The sequence below is a fragment of the Gopherus flavomarginatus genome, chromosome 5 (assembly GCF_025201925.1).
Source record: "Gopherus flavomarginatus isolate rGopFla2 chromosome 5, rGopFla2.mat.asm, whole genome shotgun sequence".
In the NCBI taxonomy this organism is placed as follows: Eukaryota; Metazoa; Chordata; order Testudines; family Testudinidae; genus Gopherus; species Gopherus flavomarginatus.
Window position 1 is genome coordinate 2,521,237 of NC_066621.1, and position 25,129 is coordinate 2,546,365.

Sequence of the window (25,129 nt, forward strand, 5' to 3'; positions counted from 1 at the left end):
AATGTCTCAGTGTGTCAATGTGTGTGTCTGTGTGTTTGTCTGTAAATGTTGCAGTGTGTGTGTCAGTGTGTGTGTGTCTTAGAGCATGTGTCAGTGTTTGTGAGTGTGTCTGTGAGTGTTGCAATGTGTGTCAGTGTCCAGTGCGTGTGTGTCTCAGAGCATGTCAGTGTGTGTCAGTGTGTCTGTGAGTGTGTGTCTGAGTGTGTGTTTGTGAATGTCTCAGAGTGTGTGTGTTGATGTGTGTATCTGTGAGCATGTCAGTGTGTCAGTGAGTGTGGCAGAGTGTGTCTGTGAGTGTTGCAGTGTGTGTGTGTCAGTGTGTGTGTGTGTGTGTGTGTGTGTGCGCCTCAGTGCCCGCCTCCAGCTGGTTCAGCTGGGGATGTTGTTCCAGCAATGGGCACTAGGGGGAGCCATGTGCCTTGCTCTGAGCAGCTAGTGTGTGCGTGTTGTGCACGTCAGCAGATGAGAGGCGTATTAGAGTGCATGCAGTTGAGCATCAGTAGATGAGGGGTGTTAGAGTGAAGTTGTGAGGGTGTGTGTGTGGGAGGTGTGTTATCAGCAGATTAGAGGGGTTTTAGAGTGTCTGTGTGCCTGTGTGTGCATATCAGCAGATAAGGGATACTGGAGTGTGATTGGAGGTTGTGTGTTTGTGTGTGGTTTTTTATCAGGAGTTAAGGGGTGCTAAAGTATGTGTGTGTATCTATCAGCAGATTAGGGGCATTGAAGTGTAGTGAAAGTGTGTGTGCATCATCTTAAGTGTGTTTACATATGACAGTGCTGAGTGTGTGTTGTGGGTCTCTGTGCTGGGGTTTGTCTTGGAGAGTGTGTGCATGAAAGACTGGGAGAGAATGCGTGTATGTGTTGTGATTGTGTAGGAGACACATAGTTATGGTGTTGTGTGTGGGTGTGAGGTGGCTGTGTAGGACACTCACTGTTGAGATATTAGAGGGTTGTGGGTCTGTGTTGTGGTTGTGTAGCTCACTCACCGCTGTGGTGTCAGGAAGCTGTGTGTGTTTTGGTTTTGTAGGCTACACACGATTGTGGTGTCAGGGGCTCAGTGTGTTTATGCTGTGGTTGTGTAAGGACTCACTGTTGTGGTGTGAGGGAACTGTGTATGTTGTGGTTGTGTATGGCACACAACCGGAACACACAGCCTCTTCAACAGTGCTACAATGTGCACTCTACACAACCACAACATACACATCCTCCCTGACAGCACCGCAGTGTGTGCCCTACACAACTACAACACACACACATACACACACTCACACTCCTGGACAGCTGCTCAACACCACAAAGTGTGCCGTAAAAAATCAAATCTCTCTCTCTCTCTTCCCCCACCTCTCCCCCTGACAGTCAGTGCTGGCCCCCAAAGCCCCAGTGAATGGTTCTGGGGGTGCTGTGCTGCAAGGAGCAGTGTGTGGGGCCAAGTAGGAGGCACTCTCCTCTCACAGTCAGTGTTGAGCCTGATGCCACAGATTGCACCGGTTTCTCTATCCTACCCTAGTTAAGGCCATATGATCCCCTCCGCATGTATGCAGCTAAACTGGGATAAAACGACTTATTCCAGCATAGCTAGTCCAATACAGGAAGGGGAATAGGCTCTACAGCATTCAACTTCTTTATTCCAGTAGAGCTGCCTCCACAATGGGCATTGGACCAGTATAACTGTATGGGTGAACAAATCACCCCCCTTGGAAGGAAATTTCGGGTTAAGCCCAACTGGCCACACCACACCTGGTCCTGTCTGCAATGGGCATGTTCAACTATGCCCCGTTAGCCACAAGTGCTCCTAGACTCCTTCAGCTGCCCCAGCTGGGGAGTTAGATGTGAGTGTCCGAGGTGTGAGGGGGCTATTAATAAGTAAGTATTGGTAGCATTCAGCACCATGGCACTGATTTTCAGAGAGCTGGAGGTGAAAGAGAAAGAACTATACGAAGAGCTTGGATGGAAGGAAGGAAGGGTACAGCATGAATGAATGGAAGGAGGGAGGAAGGAAGGAAAGAAAGGAAGAGGATAGATGGATGGATAAGGAAGAGATAGGTTGGGTTTTGGTGGATGGAGGGAAGGAGTAACAGAGATTAGATGGCTTGGTGTCTAGATGTTGCATGGAAGGAAGGATGGCTATAGCCGGGATGGATGAAAGGACAGATAGGTATAGCCAGAATGTGTGGAAGGAGGGATGGGCATAGCTGGGTTGGGTGGAAGGAGGGATGGGTATAGCTGGGATGGATGGAATGAGGGATGGGTATAGCCGGGATGGGTGGAAGGAGGGATGGGTATAGGTGGGATCAGTGGAAGGAGGGATGGCTATAGCTGGGATGGATAGAAGGAGGGATGGCTATACCTGGCATGGATGGAAGAAGGAATGGGTATAAGTGGGATGGATGAAAGGAGGGATGACTATACCTGGGATGGATGGAAGGACTGATGGCTATACTTGGGAACATGGATGTCTATGCTTGTCAAGTCGGATGGATAGACAGAATGATGGTCTGACAGATGGGTGGATGACTAGGTGTCATGGTATAATTCCCCACTCTGAACCTTAGCGTCCAAAAGATGGGGTACCAGCATGAATTCCTCTAAGCTCAATTACCAGCTTAATACTTGTAGCACTGCTACCAAACAGGAATTCCAGCGCCTGGTACACTCTGGTCCCCCCAAAACCTTGCCTGGGGACCCCCAAGACCCAGTCCCTCAGGATCTTAACACAGGGAAAGTAAACCCTTTCCCTCACTGTTGCCTCTCCCAGGCTTCCCCTCCCTGGGTTACCCTGGAAGATCACTGTGATTCAAACTCCTTGAATCTTAAAACAGAGAGGAAAATTCACCTTCCCCCCCTCCTTCTCTTTCCCCCTCCCAGACTCTCCCTGAGAGAGAAAGTAATCCTAACACAGAGAAAAAATTAACCTTTCTCTCCCCCTTCCCTTCTTTCTCCCCACCAATTCCCTGGTGGATCCAGACCCAGTCCCCTGGGGTCTCACCAGATGAAAAAAAATCAGGTTCTTAAACAAGAAAAGCTTTTAATTAAAGAAAGAAAAACAGTATAAATTATCTTTGTAAATTTAAAATGGAATATGTTACAGGGTCTTTCAGCTACAGACACTGGGAACACCCTCCCAGCCTAAGTATACAAGTACAAATTAAAATCCTTTCAGCAAAATACAAATTTGTACTCCTTCCAGCCAAATACACATTTGCAAATAAAGAAAACAAACATAAGCCTAACTCACTTAATCTACCTAGTACTCACTATTCTGACCTTATAAGAGCCTGTATTGGAGAGATTGGAGAGAAACCTGGTTGCACGTCTGGTCCCTCTGAGAACCCAGAGAGAACAACCACCAAACACTAACAGCACACACACAAAATTCCCTCCCTCAAGATTTGAAAGTCTCCTGTCCCCTGATTGGTCCTCTGGTCAGGTGACAGCCAGGCTCACTGATCTTGTCAGCCCTTTACAGGCAAAAGAGAGTGAAGCACTTCTGCTCTATTAACTCTTACTTACCTGTTTATGACACTAGGACTTTGGAAGGCTGGATCAGTGGCATTGTGGAAAGACATACATGGTGTTTGTCATAATATACTACACCATGTCCGTACTTAGGAGCTTATAGTAGTGTAGCTGTTCTGAAACACCTGTGCTGCTGTAAGATGTCTTGTGTAGCCACTTTTTGCTGACTGGAGAGAGCTTTCCCGTCGACATAATAAAATCAACTCAACGAGGGGCGGTGGCTATGCTGGCGGGAGAGCATGTTCCACCAACCCACCGTTTTGTACACAAGTGCTTATGCCAGCAAAATATATTACTCAGTGGGGTGTTTTTTTCACACCTCTAAGGAGAAGAGTTTGGCCGACCTAAGTTCTAGTGTAGACATGGCCGCTTGCGGTAGGGTCCATCTTTCACTCTGTGTCTGTGCAGTACCTGGCACCACAGGGACCCTGATCTCCTGCAAGGTCAGTGGTGCTGCCTTACTACACCTAATAGATAAGAATGGATAAATGAATGACTTTATCTGATGATTTTTCTCAACAGCCCTTTTTGAGAAGCAATAACTATGGCATGTGAGTCATGCTGGACTGTCAGGTAATCAAGGCAGCTAGTTTATGGCCATGCATGCAAGGGGTGAGTCAGCATGGGAGGGGGCTGGGGCTCAGAAGGCGAGGAGCCAAATTAGGGCTGACTCACTTGGCATTCATCCTTAGGAAGTGGGGTTAAACTGATGATTGAGGGTGGGGAGTAGAAATGACCATGGTGGGTTTGCAGCCAGGTTTAGTTGAGGCCTGTGGTTTGGGGCTGAGGGGCACTGACAGAGATGTGTGTGCGTAAGACCCCGGGGCTGGGAAAGCAGTGGTCTGTGGGTCAAGATTTAGGGGCACCAGCAGTGCTGAGGTGAAGGAACCCAGGGCTGGGATAGCAGGGGGCTGCAAAGCAGGATGGAAGGGCACCAGCTGAGTGTGGGGCCGGAAGAGCCCTGGGCTGGAATAGGAGGGGCTGCAGGTTGGGACTGAGGACTGTGCCTTGCTCTGTCCCCTTGGCTTTGCTGTTTGGCCTTGACGGGATGAATTAATTCATTCTGGTTCCCGCCAGGATGATTTCCAGCCCTGACTCATTGTGGAGAGAGACAGGCAGGGAAAATGTCAAGCAAGCAGGATGGGCGTTCAGTCACAGAGAGGAGAAGAGCAGCAGCCAATGCCCTGCTACTGAAAGCAATACCCTGGGATTTGCCTGCCAACGGCAAAGGGGAAGTTGGGCTTGTGAATTTGGCACTTGGCATGGATTCAGGACTATCCTCCAACCAGCTGCCGTAAGGGAGAAATCATAGATCCTGTAATTAATGCACAGGATTTTGAGTCAGGACTCCTGGGTTTTATCCCTAGCTCTGCCAGTGACTCCGTGTGTGACCCTTGGCAAATCACTCTACTAAGTATTACCATAACCCACCTAATAATGTGCATCAGCTCATTCGGTAATATTGCAATATTGATAGGTGGGTTTTCCCAGACTAGCACTACTTTGTCTCACTCTAGGAGATCAGTGTCACTAGCCCACTTTACAGATGGGGAAACTGAGGCACAGGGAGAGGAATCTACTTGCCCAAGGTAACGCAGAGAGCCAGTGGTAGAGCTGGGAAAACAACCCAGGTTTCCTGAGTCCAAGTCTAGTGTTCTCCCCACTAGGCCACTTCACACATTTGTGTGTCATCGTTGGTCTGGGGTCATGCTAATTGTCTCTGTATTGGCCCACTTTCAGTGTATGGGCCCCTTCGAGGAGAAAGCCCCTATATCCCGTTCTCCCCACCCCGAGCCAGCCAGCCACACCTCCCCTGCCCTGGAGTTGACAGGGTGACGCTCTGGTCTCTCTTGACTTGGTCAACTCTATGGTTGGTCTCTCCGGGGCGTGCATGCCACTGTGGGATGGGGTTGCACGCTGTAGCTTTTTGGGACATATCAGCGGCGGGCCGGGCCCGCAGAGCTGGGAAAACAGAGCTCTGGGAGGACCAGAGGCCAAGGGACTGTCTGTCCGCCCCTGTATCTTCATGGTGCCCTTCTGGCGGGCACCCGACCCAGAAGAGCTAAGGGCACAGCGACGTGTGTCTGAGCATAGAGGGCAACTTCCGGTCGGGGCACAGCAACTTCCGGGACGGAATCTCCTGGGCAAAGGGCGATAGCCTGTGGGGGCGATCCAACTTCTGGTCGCGGCGCTTTCCTCCTTGGGGTCATCGACTTCCGGTCCTCCTGCCGCCCGTCAGACACGCTACAGGGCAACTTCCTCTCGGGGCGGAGTTACTTCCGGCGCGGGTGACCTACTCTTCCGGTGCCGCTCGATGGGAGGTGCCAAACGCATGCGCAGGGGGGCGCGGGAGAGTTCCATCTCGGGCGGGCTGAAAGGGGGGGGGGTCTGCGGCTGGGAGAGACCATGAGGGACCGCACGCAGGAACTCAGAGAGGTGAGAGCCACCCCCCGGCTGTTCCCTCCAGGGAATCCCCTCCCCCCGCTCTCCCTCCCCCCGGGCTGTTACCCCCAGGGAGCCCCCTGAGGCTGTTCCCCCCCCAGGAGTCCCTCCCCCTGCTCCGTCCATTCACCCTACGGCTCTTCCCCCCGGGAGTCCCTCCCCCTTGCTCTGCCCATTCACCCCCCGGCTCTTCCCCCCGGGAGTCCCCCCCCCGCTCTGCCCATTCACCCCACGGCTCTTCCCCCCGGGAGTCCCTCCCCCCCCCCGCTCTGCCCATTCACCCCACGGCTCTTCCCCCCGGGAGTCCCTCCCCCCCTCTGCTCTGCCCCATTCACCCCACGGCTCTTCCCCCCGGGAGTACCCCCCCCCTTCTGCCCATTCACCCCACGGCTCTTCCCCCCGGGAGTCCCTCCCCCCCCCCGCTCTGCCCATTCACCCCACGGCTCTTCCCCCCGGGAGTCCCTCCCCCCCTCTGCTCTGCCCCATTCACCCCACGGCTCTTCCCCCCGGGAGTACCCCCCCCCTTCTGCCCATTCACCCCACGGCTCTTCCCCCCGGGAGTCCCTCCCCCCCTCTGCTCTGCCCCATTCACCCCACGGCTCTTCCCCCCGGGAGTCCCTCCCCCCCTCTGCTCTGCCCCATTCACCCCACGGCTCTTCCCCCCGGGAGTCCCTCCCCCCCCGCTCTGCCCATTCACCCCCACGGCTCTTCCCCCCGGGAGTCCCTCCCCCCCCGCTCTGCCCATTCACCCCCACGGCTCTTCCCCCCGGGAGTCCCTCCCCCCCCGCTCTGCCCATTCACCCCACGGCTCCTCCCCCCGGGAGTCCCTCCCCCCCGCTCTGCCCATTCACCCCACGGCTCTTCCCCCCGGGAGTCCCTCCTCCTCTCTGCTCTGCCCATTCACCCCACGGCTCTTCCCCCCGGGAGTCCCTCCCCCTCTCTGCTCTGCCCATTCACCCCACGGCTCTTCCCCCCGGGAGTCCCTCCCCCTCTCTGCTCTGCCCATTCACCCCACGGCTCTTTCCCCCGGGAGTCCCTCCCCCTCTCTGCTCTGCCCATTCACCCCACGGCTCTTCCCCCCGGGAGTCCCTCCCCCCCGCTCTGCCCATTCACCCCACGGCTCTTCCCCCCGGGAGTCCCTCCCCACTCTCTGCTCTGCCCCATTCACCCCACGGCTCTTCCCCCCGGGAGTTCCTCCCCACTCTCTGCTCTGCCCCATTCACCCCACGGCTCTTCCCCCCGGGAGTCCCTCCCCCCCCCCCGCTTTGCCCATTCACCCCACGGCTCTTCCCCCCGGGAGTTCCTCCCCTCCCCCCCGCTCTGCCCATTTACCCCTGGGCTCTCCCTCTCACCCAGGAAATTCCCCTCTCCCATCCCGTCTCCCCCCCCAGGCTGTTCTCCCTTCTGGTTCCTTCCCCGCTGGGTTATTGTCCCCAGGGAGGTCCCTCCCTCCGCTCTTTCCCCAGCCCCGTCTCCCTCTGTCTGTGCCCCTCACCCTGGTATCTGGCCTTCTGCATTGCCCGTCTTTGGGAAAGATGTGACCCCTGCCCCTCATGCAGCAGGCAAAGGGTTAATGTCTCTCCATGGAGTCAGCATCCAGCAGAAGCTTCCCAGGCCCCACAAAATCCTGGAGATGCCCCATGGTGCTGGGCGCTGCACAAGACCCCTCTCCTCCAACCGAAATTGGGGTATCCGTCACGCCAGGCGCTGCATACACACGGGAAGAGGTGTTCCTCACTCTGAAAAGCTCACGGACCAAACAAAGGCAGGATCACTCTCTCTATTTTACACATGGGGACACTGAGGCCCAGAGGTGCAGCCCCATGTCCAATGGCACAGAACATCTGCAGCAGAGCCAGGGAGCCTACACTGATTGCAAGGGGAGAGCGCCCCCTGCTGAGCTCCCCAGCTGCTGTGTTAATGGTTTAGCCTAGCGGGGGGTAGGGGATGGGGCCAGGACATGGACCTGGAATCGGTGAATTGATGGCATGAGGATTGGTGTGGGCTAGAGGGAATAGGGGGAGCAAAGAGAAGACTGAGGAGAGGGCGCAGATAGTGGGCAGGGAGATCAGGGCTGAGGCGTGTCCAGTGGAAGAGGGGCAGAGTGGGTGCGGGGAGTAGCTCAGTGGTTAGGGTATGTGCATGAGATGTGGGAAACGCAGCTTCAAGTCTCTACTCTGTCTGCTTCAGGCCAGGTCTGGGCAGGAGGGTTAGCTCAGGGGTTTGAGCATTGGCCTGCTAAGCCCTGGGTTGCGAGTTCAATCCTTGAGGGGACCATTTAGGGATCTGGGGCAAAAATCCATCTGGGGATTGGTCCTGCTTTAAGTAGGGTGTTGGACCAGATGACCTGAGGTACCTTCCAACCCTGATATTTTGTGATTGGGGTGGAGCATGTATAGTGGGGGAGGGTGGAAAAGTGTTTGTGGACTCAAATTAATCATGGATTTCTACATAAAAGTGCATTCTTGTTGGTTGTTATAACCTTCATACATCTTCACAGCTCAGAGACAGATGAGACCCAAACTGGGTCTCTCTTGCAGCCTGCTGCCATTATAGGTTTTCCCTTCTACTGAGAGAATGGTATAGTAGATCTCAAATCAATCAAGGCTACACTCAGAAAGACCTCAAGACTTCTAGAATATGCTGCTCGAACAGATTCACTTTTGTTTCTACTGCCTGTCCCTCCCTTCTCACATTTATCTCCAGACTTCTCCTTGTCCAGATCTATTTCACCCCCAACAACCTTCTATTCACTGAACTTTCTGAAACTTTTCACTTTTCGATAGAGGTAAGGGATTGACTCTGTGTAGGCACATTTGCAGAGGGACAATAAGGTTGAGGTCTGTTATTTCTCACTTCTCTATATTTATTTAAAATCATTTTTGCTGTTAACAAGCATGTTACCTCTGGAGACACAAATCCACAGTTTGAGAACTGCAAAACGAAGCATCTCTGCTGGTATCTTCTAGACTGAGCACTGTGTCCCATTGGGTAGATAGAAAGATTAACCTAAATAATCCATACAGAAGCCCCTGGAACCCCATAAGATTGGGTCCCTAATCCATGAACTGTTGGAACTCATTTGCAAAACTTTTCTTGAACATGACATGAATATATTGTCTCATACTATAGAGTGAGAATTTATAATCCCTGTTCCATGATGAGATATCATGTATCTTAATTAAAACTGTCTTTCGATAGGTTTTTTCCTCAAAAAAATCTGAATTAAAAAAAAATCGATTTTTATCCACCCTGATGGAGTAGGGGGAGTGGGCAAGGGTGCGTGGAAGGGCAGGGTCGGGTTGGGGTGTTGGTGGGGGCTGGGCAGGAAGAGGGAGATGGGTGGGGGGAGTACCCTGGGCGGGGAGGGAGAGCAGAGGGGGTTGGGTGAGGTGTGAAGGATGGAGCTGGCTGCAGAGCGGGGGGTCTGTGTACGGTGCCTGACCTCCCCCTCCCCACAGGATGACGGGAGCTCAGATGATGAGGAGGCCGAGCGGGTGGTCCTGGTCGTGAAGCCAGGATCGGCCAAGTCCAAGGATGAAGGGGAGCCGCTGGATGAGTTCTTCCAGACGGTAATGCAGCCTCTGCCCTCCAGAGGGTGCCAACTCCAGTTCAGCCCCAGGGCTGGGGACTGGCTGGCTCAGGGGGGCGGGGAATGGGACACGGGGCGCTGGCTCTGGTCCATCACTAGGGCACGGGAGTGGCTACTCCAAGCTGCGGCGTGGTCTCATCTCTGTCTGTTTTCCTCTCCTGCAGGCCCGGGGGATCCGTGAGGCGCTGAAGACCCTGGAGGGGAAGGTGAAGGATCTGGAAAAGCATCAGACCACGATTCTAGCCACCCCGCTGCCGGAGGACAGTAAGCTGAGGGGGGCAGGAATCCTTCCAACACTGACACGATGCGCCCCCACATGGCTTGTAACATGGCATCGTGCATGGTCTGTGCCATATTCTGGGTCCCATGGCAGGGCTGGGTTGGGCGAGAGGGGCATGGTTTGTGGGTCCCCTGCAGGGTGAAGGTGGTCTGGGTTGGGGCAGGGGGTTTATGGATGTGAGGGCTGGAGGGATCCCAGAGAGGAGTATGGGGCAGTGTTGGGAAGGGAGGGCTTTCAGGAGGAAGTGTGGGGCAGGGTTAGGAAGCTGGAGATGAGGTGGGGTATTGTGGGGGTCTGGGAGAGTGGAGGGGGAAGAGGGTAACTGGGAGAGTGGGTTGGGGAGGATGGGAAAGGGAGTTTGGGGAGGTTTGTGAAAGGGGAACACAAGGAGAGATGATGTGGAGCGGCGTGTGACCAGGCTTATGGGGCAGTCTGCGGACATGGGGATCTGGGGTGGGAACCTGAGGCGATGTATGGGGAAGGTCTGGAAAGGATATGGTTGGCATGGGGGGTGGTGTGCGGGGAGCAGTTTAGTGGGTAGAATATGTGGGGCGGTCGGGGGGAGGGAATAGGTGAAGCAGGTGAAGGGGAGGCTCTTTGAGTAGCATTGGGGAGTGGACGGTTTTGCTTAGATCATTCCTGGGGAGGGGGCTCTTGAACGTCCCTTCAGGAGTGGATGGGTCTAGGCTTGACTTAGGGACCCCTTAAAGATCTGGGGATGGGGTTGGGATTGTCCCTGGGAGGATGGGGGGCTCGGCAGACATCTGAGCCCCTCCTCCCCCTCCAATCTGCCCCAGGCATGAAGCGAGATCTGCAGAGACTGCGTGAGGAGATCAAGGGTCTGGCCAAAGACATTCGGAGCCGCCTGAAAAGTGAGTGAGGGACTGGGAGCCTGGACTCCTGGGTTCTGTCCCCAGCTCTGGGAGGGGAATGGAGGTAGGGTGGGGGCAGGGCTGGAAACCCGGATTCCTGGGTTCTCTCCATCAATTCCAGTCTCTCCCCAGCCATCGAACCCAAGAAGGGCGAGGAGGATGAGAACAGAAATGCCATCAACACCCGGATGAAGAGAACCCAGGTGAGGGGTTTGTGAAGAGGGCAGTGCAGGTGTGTGTGTGTCTGGGTCCAGGAGCCGCAATTAAACCCCCTTCCCCATTCCCAGCACGGCATCCTGTCCCAGCAGTTCCTGGAGCTGATCAACAAGTGCAACACCATCCAGTCGCAGTATCGGGACCGCAATGTGGAGCGAATCCACCGCCAGCTGCAGATCAGTGAGTGCCAGCCTCTGAGCCCAGCCTAGGGGCTTTCCCTCCGTTCCCCTGGATCCTGCCCCTAGGACGGTCTGGAGCTATGGATCCTGCCTCGCTGCCAATCCAGAACATCAGCCTGGACTCTGTGTTGGCCAAGGGAGTCCTGGCTCTTTGATGGTCCTTATCCTTGGCTGGGGTTCTGGATTGGTCAAGGGGTCCTGCCCCTCTGACCGAGCAGATCCCCGACGGGAATTCTGCATTGGCCAGACAGTCTTGCCCCCAATCCCTAGGGAGGGCCCTGGGATGTAACCTGTAGAGTGAACGTGCCTCTTTAGTGGCTCATCGATATGGGCTAATTGCCTACTACTGCTGCCAGCTAATGGAGCACCTCCTTTAGGTCTGCAGTGAGGATAACAGCCAGCCACTGCTACTAGCTAATGGCATTACCCCTTCAGCTGTGTACGGAGGATAATGGCTGTAATGGTGCTACCTGTTAAGGCCGGTTATTCCTGGAGCTAGAGTAGCAGGGGTCTGTGCTGGGGGGCTGGAATTCATAGACTCATAGACTCTAGGACTGGAAGGGACCTCGAGAGGTCATCGAGTCCAGTCCCCTGCCCTCATGGCAGGACCAAATACTGTCTAGACCATCCCTAATAGACATTTATCTAACCTACTCTTAAATATCTCCAGAGATGGAGATTCCACAACTTCCCTAGGCAATCTATTCCAGTGTTTAACTACCCTGACAGTTAGGAACTTTTTCCTAATGTCCAACCTAAATCTCCCTTGCTGCAGTTTAAGCCCATTGCTTCTTGTTCTATCATTGGAGGCTAAGGTGAACAAGTTTTCTCCCTCCTCCTGATGACACCCTTTTAGATACCTGAAAACTGCTATCATGTCCCCTCTCAGTCTTCTCTTTTCCAAACTAAACAAACCCAATTCCTTCAGCCTTCCTTCATAGGTCATGTTCTCAAGACCTTTAATCATTCTTGTTGCTCTTCTCTGGACCCTCTCCAATTTCTCCACATCTTTCTTGAAATGCGGTGCCCAGAACTGGACACAATACTCCAGTTGAGGCCTAACCAGCGCAGAGTAAAGCGGAAGAATGACTTCTCGTGTCTTGTTTACAACACGCCTGTTAATGCATCCCAGAATCATGTTTGCTTTTTTTGCAACAGTATCACACTGTTGACTCATATTAAGCTTGTGGTCCACTATGACCCCTAGATCTCTTTCTGCCATACTCCTTCCTAGACAGTCTCTTCCCATTCTGTATGTGTGAAACTGATTGTTCCTTCCTAAGTGGAGCACTTTGCATTTATCTTTATTGAACTTCATCCTGTTTACCTCAGACCATTTCTCCAATTTGTCCAGATCATTTTGAATTTTGACCCTGTCCTCCAAAGCAGTTGCAATCCCTCCCAGTTTGGTATCGTCCGCAAACTTAATAAGCGTACTTTTTATGCCAACATCTAAATCGTTGATGAAGATATTGAACAGAACCGGTCCCAAAACAGACCCCTGCGGAACCCCACTTGTTATACCTTTCCAGCAGGATTGGGAGCCATTAACAACTACTCTCTGAGTACGGTTATCCAGCCAGTTATGCACCCACCTTATAGTAGCCCCATCTAAATCGTACTTTCCTAGTTTATCTATAAGAATATCATGCGAGACCGTATCAAATGCTTTACTAAAGTCTAGGTATATCACATCCACCGCTTCTCCCTTATCCACAAGGCTCGTTATCCTATCAAAGAACGCTATCAGATTAGTTTGACACGATTTGTTCTTTACAAATCCATGCTGGCTATTCCCTATCACCTTACCACCTTCCAAGTGTTTCTTTGATTACCTGCTCCATTATCTTCCCTGGCACAGAAGTTAAACTAACGCACAGAAGTTAAACTAACTAACTAATTCATGGGTCAAATCCATGCAGGGCAATTGGTGGATGATAAACCTGTTCCAATGACCTTGGGGAGGCCAGAGTTAGAGCAGGGGGGCTGGGAGCCAGGACTCCTGGGTTCTCTCCCCAGCTTTGGGAGGGGAGTGGGGTCTAGTGGGTAAGGAAGGGAGCTGACCCAGCCCCTTACTCTCTTGGCAGCTGGCGGCGGCGTGGTGTCAGATGAAGAGCTGGAGCAGATGCTGGAGAGTGGCCAGACGGAAGTGTTTGTCTCTAACGTGAGTGCCAGGGACAGATGTGCATGTGTGTGTGGGAATGATGGGGGTCTGTCCAGGCCAGGCTGGGGTATTGACCCCCCCCCTTTCCTCCCTACCCGGCAGATCATGAAGGACACGCGTGTGACCAAGCAGGCGCTGAACGAGATAGAGACCCGGCATGACGAGATCCTCAAGCTGGAGCGCAGCATCCAGGAGCTGCACGATATGTTCACCTACCTTGCCACCGAGGTGGAGCTGCAGGTATGGGGGGTCCAGAACCTCCCTGGGGGCACAGCTTTGCCTCTTCTGGGCAGCTGGCTCCTTCCCCTGGGCCCGCCTCTCCTGCCAGCCACTGCTTCCACTTGCCTGCTCTAGCCAGTATCCGCTTCCTGTTTTAGGAAAGGCCACTTCCTGTGTGCTCAGCCCCGTCCCGCATTGCCAATGGCCACTTCCTGTAGGTGCTGCCCTATTCCTCCCATAGCCCTGTCCATCTCCCCTTCATTTCAGCTTGACCGCCTCGTGCTCCCCCATCTCTCACCCTTGTTCCCTGTTCCCCGAATCCTGGACCGGCTGAGGGTATCACAACCACCTCCTTCTCCCCTGGGCTGTAGGGGGAGACGATCGACCGGATTGAGAAGAACATCTTGGACTCTCAGGATTATGTCAAGAAGGGACACAACCATCTCAGCTCGGCCAGGGAGAACCAGCAGAAAGCCCGTAAGGTGGGTCCCCTGATGTTCCCTTCCCGCCCCACCGAGCTAACCAATCTCACCCCCCGACCCCTAGCTTAGCAGCTGGATCAGAACCAACACCCCTCAAGGAGAAAGGACCCACATCTCACTTTTTATACACTTCACTGTTAACTGGGAGCAGGACTCCTGGGTTCTTTTGATGGCTCTGGGAGGGGAGTGGGGGCTAGTGGGTTAGAACAGAGAAGGCTGGGAGCCAGGACTCCTGGGTTCTATCCCCAGCCATGGGAGGCGAGTGGGGTCTAGTGGGTTAAGCTGTGGAAGATAGGAAACCCGCTAACACTTTCCCCTTCTGCGCGGGGCTTGGCAGAAGAAGTTCATGATCATCATCTGCCTTTCGGTCACCGTCGTCATCGTTGTGGTTATCATCGGAGTGGCCATCGCCACCGGCTAGACCTGTGTTTGGTTTCCACCCCCTCTTCCCCCTGCTGTGGGGCTGGGGCTTTCTGGTAAGTACTGTGGGGCATAGTCACCCCTCAGCACGCACCACTAGTGTAGGTGTGGGGGATGCTGGGGCAGGGTGGGTCCATATTGCGTTTCTAAACCCAGCTATATTCTCTGCCTTTCAGGTTTCGTGAGCACGGCCCTGTCTTCCAGCGGAACCACTGCCCCCTGCTGGGAGGTTTATGCACTGATAGTCAGAGCGAACACCCGGTTTAAATCCTGATCTTTAAGCACAAGCCAGCCCCCTCCCGTCCAGAACGGTTTCTGTTGACTCCTCGCATCTCTTGCCTTCGGGGTAGGGGTGAGATCCGCCTTGAAGAGCCTCTGATTTTCCGAGGTCTGTGAATTTGTGGCATTTTAGTCTGACGGTTCATCCTCCATGTCACTTCCTGTGGCTCTGTCCCTCCCCTTTGAGCCTCTTCCTGTTTTGGGCAGTGCCACTTTGCGTGGCAAAGCCCCTCACACTAGCATTAACTTCATGCACTGAGCAAGTCAACTTCTTCTAAGCGCACCTCTACCTGGCCAAGCCCACTTCCTGTCTCATCGCCCCTCCTGCCAGTATCTACTTCCTGTTTTGGGAAAATCAGCTTCGTGTGGGCCCCGCCTCTTGCGCTGTCTCTACTTTGTGTTACGGTGATGCCAACTACCTTTTTGTGCTCCGGCCACTCCCCTCTGACGTCAACGTCCTGTCTCGGGTGGGCCTGCTCTCTGTGGTACGGTCCGTGTCCTGCCCCCCTCTCCAGCTGTGCCCACTTCCTGTCTCATATGGTGCCACTTCCTGTGTACCTGCTGCTCTCCCCAACTCCCCTCCTTAGGGTAAGGGACTGCATGCCCCAGTGAGAGTATTGGGGCATCCCACGCCCATGGGTCGCTGTTTGCTGGTTGGAGGGGGAGCGGTGCCCTCCGGCCTCCCCCGCTCACAGTGCCCCATCACTGCCTTAACAGGAGGTTCCCTCTAGGGGGCAGGGTGGGGTCGGTTTCTGTTCACACTGCCAGTGAGGTAAGTGCCAATGCAGCATGGTGGCTTTTCGGGGGGCAGGTGGGGGGGCTCCTGTCCCCCCAGTGAGCCAGGACTCCTGGGTTCTATCCCCAGCTCCGAGGGGAGGCCGACCTCCCCATGTCTCTTGTGCCTTAACCCCCTGGGGCTCAGTATTTAATCAGGATCCCATTCCAATCCCGCGTCCCCCCTCAGTTGACCCTCTCCATCCCCCAGCCGACTGGCAGGAGGGGCGCCGTTCCACATGGCCCACTGCCTGGCACCTTTGCTCTGCATCCCCCTGCCCCTGCTTCCCCCCACTCCCATCAGCCCCTGCTCCACTGCTGTCCTTGGTGCCTCTCCTCCATCACCCTCCCCCCTAGCCTTAGCACGGCCTTTCGCACTGCTTCCGTCGTACCAAGTGGTGGCCTCACCCCCAGGCCTTGGCTGCCACCTCTCTTCCCTGGCCCACCTCAACCCCTCATACCCCACCCCTGATCTGTGCGGATGAGGGGTGTCAGCTGACCCAACCCCCCACAGCAAGCCAGAGAAGGGTCTCTGACCTCCTTGCCCCTCCGCCAAGCCAAGCTGGGTCTGACTCACTGAGGCCTGAGCCAGATGTTTGCTCTCCCCATTAACCAGGCAGAGGATCAGGACGCCTGGGTTCTTGCCCCAGCCTTTTGTTTTAATTCTTAATCTCTAAGCTGCAATGTGGAGTGACATTTCCCAGCTGCCGTGGCCATTGAATGTAACATGGCCTGACTTGTATTTTGTAATAAAAAAGATAAACAAAGCACTTTTAAAAATGCCCCGTGTGTTGCAAAAGGTTTGATTCTCGTGCGATCGGTGTATGTGCTTCTGTGCGTAAAGCTTGTTCCTCAGTCGCCCCTCCCCAGAAGTGTCTGCATCTCTGCGCCGGGTGAGCCCGCCAGGTGTGATGTCACCCTGCACCTGTTCCCAGCCGCCCCTCCCCAGAAGTGTCTGCATCTCTGCGCCGGGTGAGCCCGCCAGGTGTGATGTCACCCTGCACCTGTTCCCAGCCGCCCCTCCCCAGAAGTGTCTGCATCTCCGCGCCCGGTGAGCCCGCCAGGTGTGATGTCACCCTGCACCTGTTCCCAGCCGCCCCTCCCCAGAAGTGTCTGCATCTCCGCGCCCGGTGAGCCCGCCAGGTGCGATGTCACCCTGCACCTGTTCCCAGCCGCCCCTCCCCAGAAGTGTCTGCATCTCTGCTCCCAGTGAGCCCGCCAGGTGTGATGTCACCCTGCACCTGTTCCCAGCTGTCCCTCCCCAGAAGTGGAAGCATCTCAGTACCTGGGGAGTACCCCGGGGTCATTGCTCGCTGAAGTAACCTGAAACATCCACTCAATGTGCAGCGGCAGTGAAAAAAGCGAACTGACTGCTGGGAATAATTAAGAAAAGGACAGAAAATATCATCTTGCCTCTATAAACCCATGGTACGTGCACACCTTGAATACTGCGTGCAGATGCGGTTGCCCATCTCAAAAAAGATTATATTGGAATTGGAAAAGGTTCAGAAAAGGGCAACAAAAATGATTAGGGATCTGGCACGGCTTCCGTATGAGGAAAGATTGATAAGACTGGGACTCTTCAGCTTGGAAAAGAGACGACTAGGGGGAGATACGATTGAGGTCTATAAAATCCTGACTGGTGTAGAGAAAGTATATAAGAAAGTGTTGTTTACTCCTCAACACAAGAACTTGGGGTCACCCAAAGAAATTAATAGGCAGCAGGTTTAAAACAAACCAAAGGAAGTATATCTTCACACAACACACAGTCAGCCTGTGGAACTCCTTGCCAGAAGATGTTGTGAAGGCCAACACCATCACAGGGTTCAAAAAAGCTCTAGATAAATTCATGGAGGACGAGTCCATCAATGCCTATTAGTCAGGATGGGCAGGGATGGTGTCCCTAGCCTCTGTTTGCTAGAAGCTGGGAATGAGCGACAGGGGATGCATCACTTGATGATTGCCTGTTCTGTTCATTCCCTCTGGGGCACCTGACATTCGCCACTGTTGGAAGACAGGACACTGCACTAGATGGACCTTTGGTCTGACCGAGCATGGATGCTCTATGTTCCTAAAGTGCCTGCTGTAGTACAATGGCCACCAGCAGGGGGTGATGTTTCTCCATGCGTCTCCGGTCGCAGTGGCTCCTTTCACATCAGTTCCAGAGCAGTCGGCTGGCTTGGTTCGGGACTCTAAGAAGTGGTTTCACAGCATACTTCTTCAGTGGTCTCCAAGTGCCGACACCCACTTTTGCTGGTGGGCGCTCTGACCCCTATTTTGTATAGTTCTTAATTAACTGTAGGGAAAACAAACACAAATGCGCGCAGATACACGGCTGACCCGCTGTCATTTATTTATGTAGGGTCTTCTTTGCAGACTGAATAAGGAAATTAATGTACAGCTCTCTTTTTCGGTGCCCTTGGCCCTGGCTGCCTCCCTCCTGCCCTGCCGGAGCCCCCTGGGTCTGATGCTTCCCCCCCATTCCCGTGAGCTCTCTTCTGTGCCCTTTGACCATGGCACCCAATAAGGTTGGCCCTGCTGAAACCCAGAGCTGCAGCCCTATGGCTGGAGCCGGGGGCCAAAGCCCAGAGCCCAGTAGCTGGGGGGTGGGGAGGAGGCAGGAGCCCACTGCCAGAGCCCCAAGGCTGAAGGAGGAGGGTTAAGACCACCCCTGGAACTGCACGGGTGAAGGGATTAATGCCTGCCAGCAGAGACTCTGGCTGAAGCAGGAGAGGGCGGCTGAAGCCAGACAGGAAGTGCTGAGCCCTGTCCCCCACCAGCCCTTGGATGCTGCAGGGAGGGGGTGCTGCTTTGCCCCCACCCCCATACCTGCCCAGGCATCTGTCATGGCTGCAGGAAAAAAAACGTGGTGGCCGCATTTGAGAAACACTGGTCTACGAGACAGTGTGTTATCCCCTTCCAGAGCTGCGGAGAGAACCCAGGAATCCTGGCTCCCAGCCCCTCCCTGCTCTAACCACCAGCCCCCACTCCCCTCCCAGAGCTGGGGATAGAACCCAGGAGTCCTGGCTCCCAGCCACCCCCCTGCTCTAAGCACTAGACCCCACTCCCCTCCCAGAACTGGGGAGAGAACCTGCGTGGGCTGGGGCTGGGGACCTTGGACTCCCAGCTAGAACCAGGCAAAAATGTTCACCAAAAATTGCAGATTCAAGCTGCTGGAGAAATGTCGTGAATTTGTGTCAATTTCAGCAAATTGTTGGTGTCTCTCCCCCCTCGCCCCGCCCATCCATGGTCAAGACAATTGAAATGTTTTGAAATTTCAATTCCTATCACAATCTCCTATTTTATTTCCCTCCCCCCGCAACTCAAAGCGTTTAATTTTACCCACATGATTCCCCCCCACCCTCCCCTGAGGTTTCGGCCCAACCAGCCAACTGAAAAAAACACCAGTTTTTCGTATCGCTCCCATCATTCAGCTGAAGGAGGATTGAGTGTATAGAACAGTAGTTCTCAAACTTTAGGACTGGTGACCCCTTTCACACAGCAGGCCTTTGTGTGCGACCCCCCCCCTTATGAATATATAAAAACTTTTTTTAATTTAACACCCTTATAAATGCTAGAGGCAAACTGGGATTTGGGATGTGGGCTAACAACTCACGAACCACCCCCCAATGTAATAACCACATGACTCCCTGAGGAGTCCTGACCCCCAGTTTGAGAACCCCGGTATAGAAGGATTTGGGAGTGACAGTGGATCACAAATTGAATGAGAGTGGAGTGTGATGCACTTGCAAACAAGGTTAATATCACAGGGGTGTATTAATAGGAGTATTGTATGTAAGACATGGGAGGTGATTGTCCCACTCTAGTCGGCACTGGGGAGGCCTCAGCTGGAGGACTGTGTCTAGTTCTGGGCATCCCACGGTAGGAAAAATGTGGGCGAATGGGAGCGAATCCAGAGGAGAGCAACAAAAATGAACAAAGGATTTAGAAAACTTGATCTAGGAGGAAAGATTTTAAAAAATTGGGCCCTGTTTAGCCTTGAGAAAATAGGAGGGTGAGGGGGGAGAGACCTGGGAACAGTCTTCAAAGATGTTCAGGGCTGTTATGAAGAGAACGGGGATCAATTGTTTTCCATGTCCACTGACGATATGCCCAGAAGTAACAGGCGTCTGCTGCAGCCAGGGAGATTTAGGTTAGATAGCAGGAAAAACTGGGATCAGCAGTGAAAAAGCCCCTTCCCTGCATTTCCACCTGGCCGTCACCTGTAGGGCCCTGTCTTCTCCTTGCAGGCCCAGCAGGGTCCCATAAGGATTTAGGAACCCAGCTCTGCCGTGATCCCTCCCTCATGGAGACAGAAGCCCAGTTTGAAGCAGGGAGCTTGGAGCTCAGGCAAGCTCCACAGGCTCTGTCACCTGACAAGCGCCCCCAAAAACCAGCTGTGCGGATCAAACATCTTACTGGTGGGCATCCCTAGCAGATAAAGCTGGATCCCAGGTCAGTGCTGGGAGCAGAGTCACAGAAGCAGCGCAGGGAGCAGATCCTGTCCTGGGAGCAGGGCTGCAGCAGCCAGAGGGGCCAGAGAAGCAGCCCAGGAGCTGGAGGCAGAGCAGCAGTTGCAGCTGTGCTGAGGCAGAGTGGAGCTGGAGCTGGGGCTGGAGCAGTCCGGAGCCGGGTGCGGGGAGCAGCTGGGGCGACTGAGGGGGACCCTGGGCAGTGGGCCCAGCACAGGGAGACACCTTAGCCAAGGGGCTTTGCAGGGCAGACTTGGAGGGGGATCGTAACCCTGACGGAGCGGGGGTGACGCTGGGACGAAGGGTCCTGCCACTTAGAGCCTGAGAGTGTGTGGCCACTGCCAGAGCAAATGTCTGACCCACAGTGTCCCTGCAGCACAGCCAGGGCCTGAGAAGGGGCCTGGGACCCACAGGGAGCAGACTGTGAACTGCCCGGACGTTCCAGAGACACTGTCTGTGATGTTCCCTGCCACAGAGCGGGGTGATGGGTTTTCCTTTAACCTTTCCCATTTTTCCTTATTCTTTTTTTAAGTTGTTAATTAAACAACTTGTATTTGCTTTAAATTGTATGATGTGATCAGTGGGTCAGGGTGGTGCCCAGTGTGGAGAGAGCACCCTGGAGTGGGGACACCCTAGCCCCTGTCCTGGGTGATCACAGCAGGGTTGGGGGTCAAGCCCCCCAGGAATCCTGGGCCCAGCCTTGTTGGGGTTATGAGGACTCTGCCAGACAGGAGAGTGGAAGGGGAGTCCTCGAGGGCAGGGAGGCCTGTGGGTAAAGGAAGTGGGAGCAAGGACTCAGATCTGTTCGCTAGCCCACTTCACCGGGGTAGCGCAGAAGCCAGGAAAGTTCCCCACAATAGCGGGACCCGTCCCCCGATTACGTTTACAAGGGCTAAGCCTGGTCGGGAGATTCCCAGCCACCAGGGCGGTGCCAGAGCAGCAGTGAGCAGGGCCCCAAGAGGGCAGGGGAGGGCGTTCCCCAGAGGAGGCACCAGGGGGCGCCAGATGTGGGCAAGTCCACCTATAACAGGGTTCTCAAACTGGGGGTCGGGACCCCGCAGGGGGTCACGAGTTTATTACATGGGGGGGGGGTCACGAGCTGCCAACCTCCACCCGAAACCTTGCTTTGCCTCCAGCATCTATAATAGAATTCAATACAATAAAGTGGTTTTAATTTGTAAGGGGTGGGGGTGGCACTCGGATTTTTCTAAATTTAATTTAATTTTTTAAAATTTATTTTTAAGTTGCTTAAATTTTATGAGAGTGATAGTCTGCGGGGCGGGGGTTTGGGGCTTGTTTTATTTGGAGGTGGCTTCTTTGCAGCCACTTTTTTGTATCGGGACTTCGGCACGAAGCGTAGGGTGACCTGATAGCAAGTGTGAAAAATCGGGATGGAGGAGTGGGGGTTACTAGGCACCTTTATAAGACAAAACCCTGAATCTTGGGCCTGCCCCTATAAAATCAGGACATCTGGTCACCCTAACAAAGTCATGCTATAAAAATGGTGGTAGGTGTGGTTTGGGTGACTCCTGCCCGTCACCAGAATTTGAGAAGCCTCCACTCCCTGCTCCCGTTCAGTTACAAAAATCCCACCCACTCGATGCATCCTATGCTGCATTTTCTCATCCTGCGTGAAAGATGCTTTCATGGTTCCACACAGGAATGTCCCATGAAGCAACAGTGACCGTGGAGGGTGGCGAGCGAGAGGATGACCTCTTTTCTTAATAATGGAAGTCCGCGCACGGTTATTAATTTTAATGTGTAACTTCATGTTGTAGGGAGCAAAACTAGAAGTACTAAAAATATATAATGGAATTTGTATAACCCCCCCCCCCACACACAGACCCATCTCCCTCTGAGATGGGTTTGGCTTGTTTTGGGCCTGGTTTCAAAGGCAGCACAGGGTTCAAGCTGGGACCCCTGGTTTTGAATCCCAGCTCAGGTAAGGGAGTGGGGTCTAGTGGGTTAGCGAAGTGGGGGCTGGGAGCCAGGATTCCTGGGTTCCATCCCCAGCTCTGGGAGGGAGTGGGGTCTAGTGGTTAGAGCAGGGGGGGCTGGGAGCCAGGACTCCTGGGTTCTATCCCCAGGTCTGGGTGGGAAGTGGGGGGCTAGTGGGTTACAGCAGGGGGCTGGGAGCCAGGACTCCTGGGTTCTATTCCCAGCTCTGGGTGGGGAGTGGGGTCTGTTGGGTTAGAGAAGCGAGGGCTGGGAGCCAGGACTCCTGGGTTCTATCCCCTGAGCCTCTCGCAGGCACGTACTCATGGCATATGTTGCCCTCTAGGTTGGGCCCGCACTCCAGCGTATAGTAAAACTCCAACTGGCCTTGTTCAAGTCTGCAGGTGAGCGTGACATTCTTGCCGACCTCGAGGTAGGTGTAGCAGCGGCCCAGGAGGTCATCGGGCAATATGTCCTTGTCCCACACCTCCATTTCCAGTTTGGGCTGCTCTAGCAGTGTCACCGCCCCAAAGTCCAGGTCCTCCCTCCAGATGGGGTTGTTATCATTCTTAATGCTGCCTGTCTGCAGTTGCTGGCCTTGGAACAAGAACTTGACATAGGCATCGGTGTCAGTCATGATGTCTCCTGACAGGTTTATGCCCCGCAGCACATGGACCTTCAGCCGGGCCGTGCCCCGCTTGAGTGAGCAGCACATGGAGTCCGTGAGGGGGTTGCCGGAGCAGTAGCATTTGCAGGGGTCCCAGGGGTCGACCTGACTCCCTTGTGGGCAGCTACGAGGGCAACTTCTCCTCCGCCCCCGCTCAGCCACGTACTCCTTCACCGCCTGCTTCAGCGCCTCCCGCCTGGGTTCGCCTGCTCTCACCAAGGTGTGGAGGGGCATCAGGGAGTAGGAGACCAGGTCGGGGCTGGCTTTCAGGCTCTCCATCCAGGTCGAGAAGGAGCTGGCATTTTGCTCGGTGGAGAAGAGCTGCTTGGAGTCACTGTTGCCACCTCTCACCTTGATGCGTTTTTCCATGTAGGGCACCTGGGAGCTCCCCCTGCCCTTGCTGCCCTGGTTGCTGGTCTGACTCAGGCCCAGGTCTTGCAAGATCTGTAAGCCCAGGCATGCCTTGATTTCAGTGGCTGTCAGCCCGTCCAGCGCTGCCCGGCAGGTCGGGATGGCCGTCAGCTGCCGCACGCGCCCCCCCAGGTCTGCCTGACTCACGTAGTGGGTACCGTACATGGCCAGGAAGGGCCAGTATGTGGCTGAGTCGTAGCTGCGTGGGAGGGTTCTCAGGGCCCGGGAGAACTGGGGCAGCAGTGGGGGGTCTTGACGGAGACTCAACCTGCCCAGAGGGGAAAGAGAGAGGAGTTAGGAGCCAACCAGAGAGACTTGTGTCACCTTCCCCTGAACAAACTGGCCCCACTTCCCCAGTGCTCACTCTGTGGGTTCCCTGGCACATGGGGGCGCAGTAGGAGACGCTCTCCTCTTGCAGTCAGTGCTACCCCATTACCCCGCTGCAGCAGTAGGGGGCGCTGGGCTGCAGAGAGCAGGGTGGCGGGGGCAGCAGGGAACAACCTGCTGCGGGGAGCAGGGCGGGGCAGGGGCCTAGCCTGGGATTCTCACCTGTAATACACACAGGGCATCTCGTGGCGTATGAACATGTACTTGTCCTGCAGCTCCTTCTGGTAAGCGTAGCTGGTGAGCCGGGATTTGGACCCTGCCAAGGCCGGGCCATGGGAATCCGCTAGCAGCTCCAGTTCTGACATCCAGTCGTTGTTCACATCCAACGCCAGTGCCCGGCCCACGGCTGTGGCTGACTCTTCCACTGAGCTGCTGAGCTCCCAGCTGCACGAGATGTTGACCCTCCAGTCCACCACGGCCAGCGGCAACCTCTGGTGCTGCCTCCCCTGCAGCCGGTTCTCGCAGAGGGTGCAGGCGCCATTTGGGCGGCGCCACAGGCTGGTGTCCACCACATCAGCCCCCGTCCCCTCCAGAGTGGACACGTCGATGCCCTCCCCCAGCAAGCTGTACCCGGGCACGAAGGTCATGGTCTCCTCGCATTCCTCAGCTGTACCAGTATAGCAGTCGGAGGAGACTCCAGGGAGAAGGAAGAGGAAGAGCAGAGGGATGAAGACACCGGATCTTGCCATGGCTGGTGCGATGGTGCCCCTTACTTGGGAGTGGATCTCGGTCTCTGAGCCTTCTTAGAGGGAGAGAAACAGAGAGGCTTCATGAACAACGATCAAGTGGCAGGCAGTTCCACAGGCACAACACATCCTAGCAGAATCCCAGAAGCCTGCAAACTGCTATGACCCTCCCTGGCTCTGAGAGAAGAGCTCTCCAACAACCTATGCTATAGCCTGCCTGCCCCATTGCCCGCTGATTCTGAAGGAGAGTTGCTGCGGGGTGTGAGCAGTACAGGGACTAGGACACATTCAACCTAGCAGTTCTGATTCTGTCCACTAGGGGGCAGTTGGTTTAGTCGTGTATAGTTGGGACACGAGACACATGGGTGACTAGTTCTCATTCCCTATAATAGAGAGCTGGGCGGACATGCACCTGTGTAAACCCCCACTCCCCACCCCAACCCCAAAATGAATCTCCCCTCATTGTGCTGGGAACTGAATCCCCCCTGTGAGCTGCAGGCAGCAGGGTGAACTTCCTGAAATACTCACAGCCCCATTGCCTCCAGCAGGAAGAGAGAGAGAGGAGTGCACACCCACATGAGTGTCCTCAATTCCATTCACATCTTACCTCCTAAATTGCTGTATGTGCCAGGCTCCTTCACCTGGCACTGAGATGCAGCCAGCTCTGGGGAGGGGCAGCTAGGAAATACCCAGACAATTATATTGCCCAGGGATAGCTCATCCGTCGCTGAGTTGCAGCTACCTCTGGGCTGCGGCAGTGGGGGAACAGCCACCCAGAGAGCTCTGGGGAGCACTGGCATGGGTACTTGGGTACGGTGATGTCCCCAAAAATACACAGACTGCTGCTCCCCAGCACGTCCAACAGGCTCCCCTGCCCCCTGGGTTACCTGTCTGCAGCAAAGCACAGGGCTCCCGTGTGGGGATCATGACAGCTGGGCTGGAGCGGCAGCGTTTCCAGGGGCTACCCTAATGCAGCTGTCAGCTGGATCAGAGTGCAGGGAGCTCATAGCTCCAGAACTCCCTGGGTTCGTCAGCTGGGAGGCAGGGCAGGCAGAAAGAGGGACCCCCGCCTACAGCAACGCCCCTCTGCAATAATGAATCCGGCAGGATCAGGGGGAGTGAAGGGGGGCTGGCTG

The 25,129-nt window shown here is 54.8% G+C and overlaps 2 protein-coding genes and 1 long non-coding RNA gene across 3 annotated transcripts; 2 read left to right on the forward strand and 1 right to left on the reverse strand.

Moving 5' to 3' along the window:
* The first annotated feature begins 5,841 nt into the window (after positions 1-5,841).
* Positions 5,842-16,222, forward strand: STX4 (syntaxin 4). Its single transcript, XM_050956967.1, has 11 exons — positions 5,842-5,952; positions 9,420-9,530; positions 9,715-9,814; positions 10,628-10,702; positions 10,835-10,905; positions 10,990-11,098; positions 13,185-13,261; positions 13,364-13,501; positions 13,852-13,962; positions 14,300-14,438; positions 14,559-16,222. Exons 1-10 carry the CDS (start codon positions 5,923-5,925, stop codon positions 14,381-14,383), a joined length of 906 nt encoding a protein of 301 aa, XP_050812924.1. The 5' UTR covers positions 5,842-5,922; the 3' UTR covers positions 14,384-14,438; positions 14,559-16,222.
* On the forward strand, positions 6,116-6,551 carry LOC127052934 (uncharacterized). The gene is made up of 3 exons (XR_007774907.1): positions 6,116-6,208; positions 6,317-6,416; positions 6,472-6,551. It is a non-coding gene; the product is annotated as an uncharacterized LOC127052934 (long non-coding RNA).
* A 516-nt stretch (positions 16,223-16,738) lies between the features above and the next one.
* LOC127051284 (perforin-1-like) lies at positions 16,739-24,793 on the reverse strand. Its single transcript, XM_050953372.1, has 4 exons — positions 24,601-24,793; positions 23,470-24,049; positions 22,071-23,188; positions 16,739-16,758 (listed from the first exon to the last, which is right to left on the reverse strand). Exons 1-4 carry the CDS (start codon positions 24,791-24,793, stop codon positions 16,739-16,741), a joined length of 1,911 nt encoding a protein of 636 aa, XP_050809329.1.
* Positions 24,794-25,129: the final 336 nt, after the last annotated feature.

Excerpts from the sequence above, each read along its gene's own strand:
- STX4 (XM_050956967.1), top strand. The coding sequence starts at position 5,923 with ATGAGGGACCGCACGCAGGAACTCAGAGAG. Across the intron at positions 9,531-9,714 it reads TGGATGAGTTCTTCCAGACG|GCCCGGGGGATCCGTGAGGC; the intron begins GTAATGCAGCCT and ends CCTCTCCTGCAG. Across the intron at positions 13,963-14,299 it reads ACCAGCAGAAAGCCCGTAAG|AAGAAGTTCATGATCATCAT; the intron begins GTGGGTCCCCTG and ends GGGGCTTGGCAG.
- LOC127051284 (XM_050953372.1), bottom strand. The coding sequence starts at position 24,793 with ATGCCAGTGCTCCCCAGAGCTCTCTGGGTGGCTGTTCCCCCACTGCCG. Across the intron at positions 24,050-24,600 it reads CACATACAGCAATTTAGGAG|AAGGCTCAGAGACCGAGATC; the intron begins GTAAGATGTGAA and ends TCTCCCTCTAAG. Across the intron at positions 23,189-23,469 it reads ATGCCCTGTGTGTATTACAG|GTTGAGTCTCCGTCAAGACC; the intron begins GTGAGAATCCCA and ends CCCTCTGGGCAG.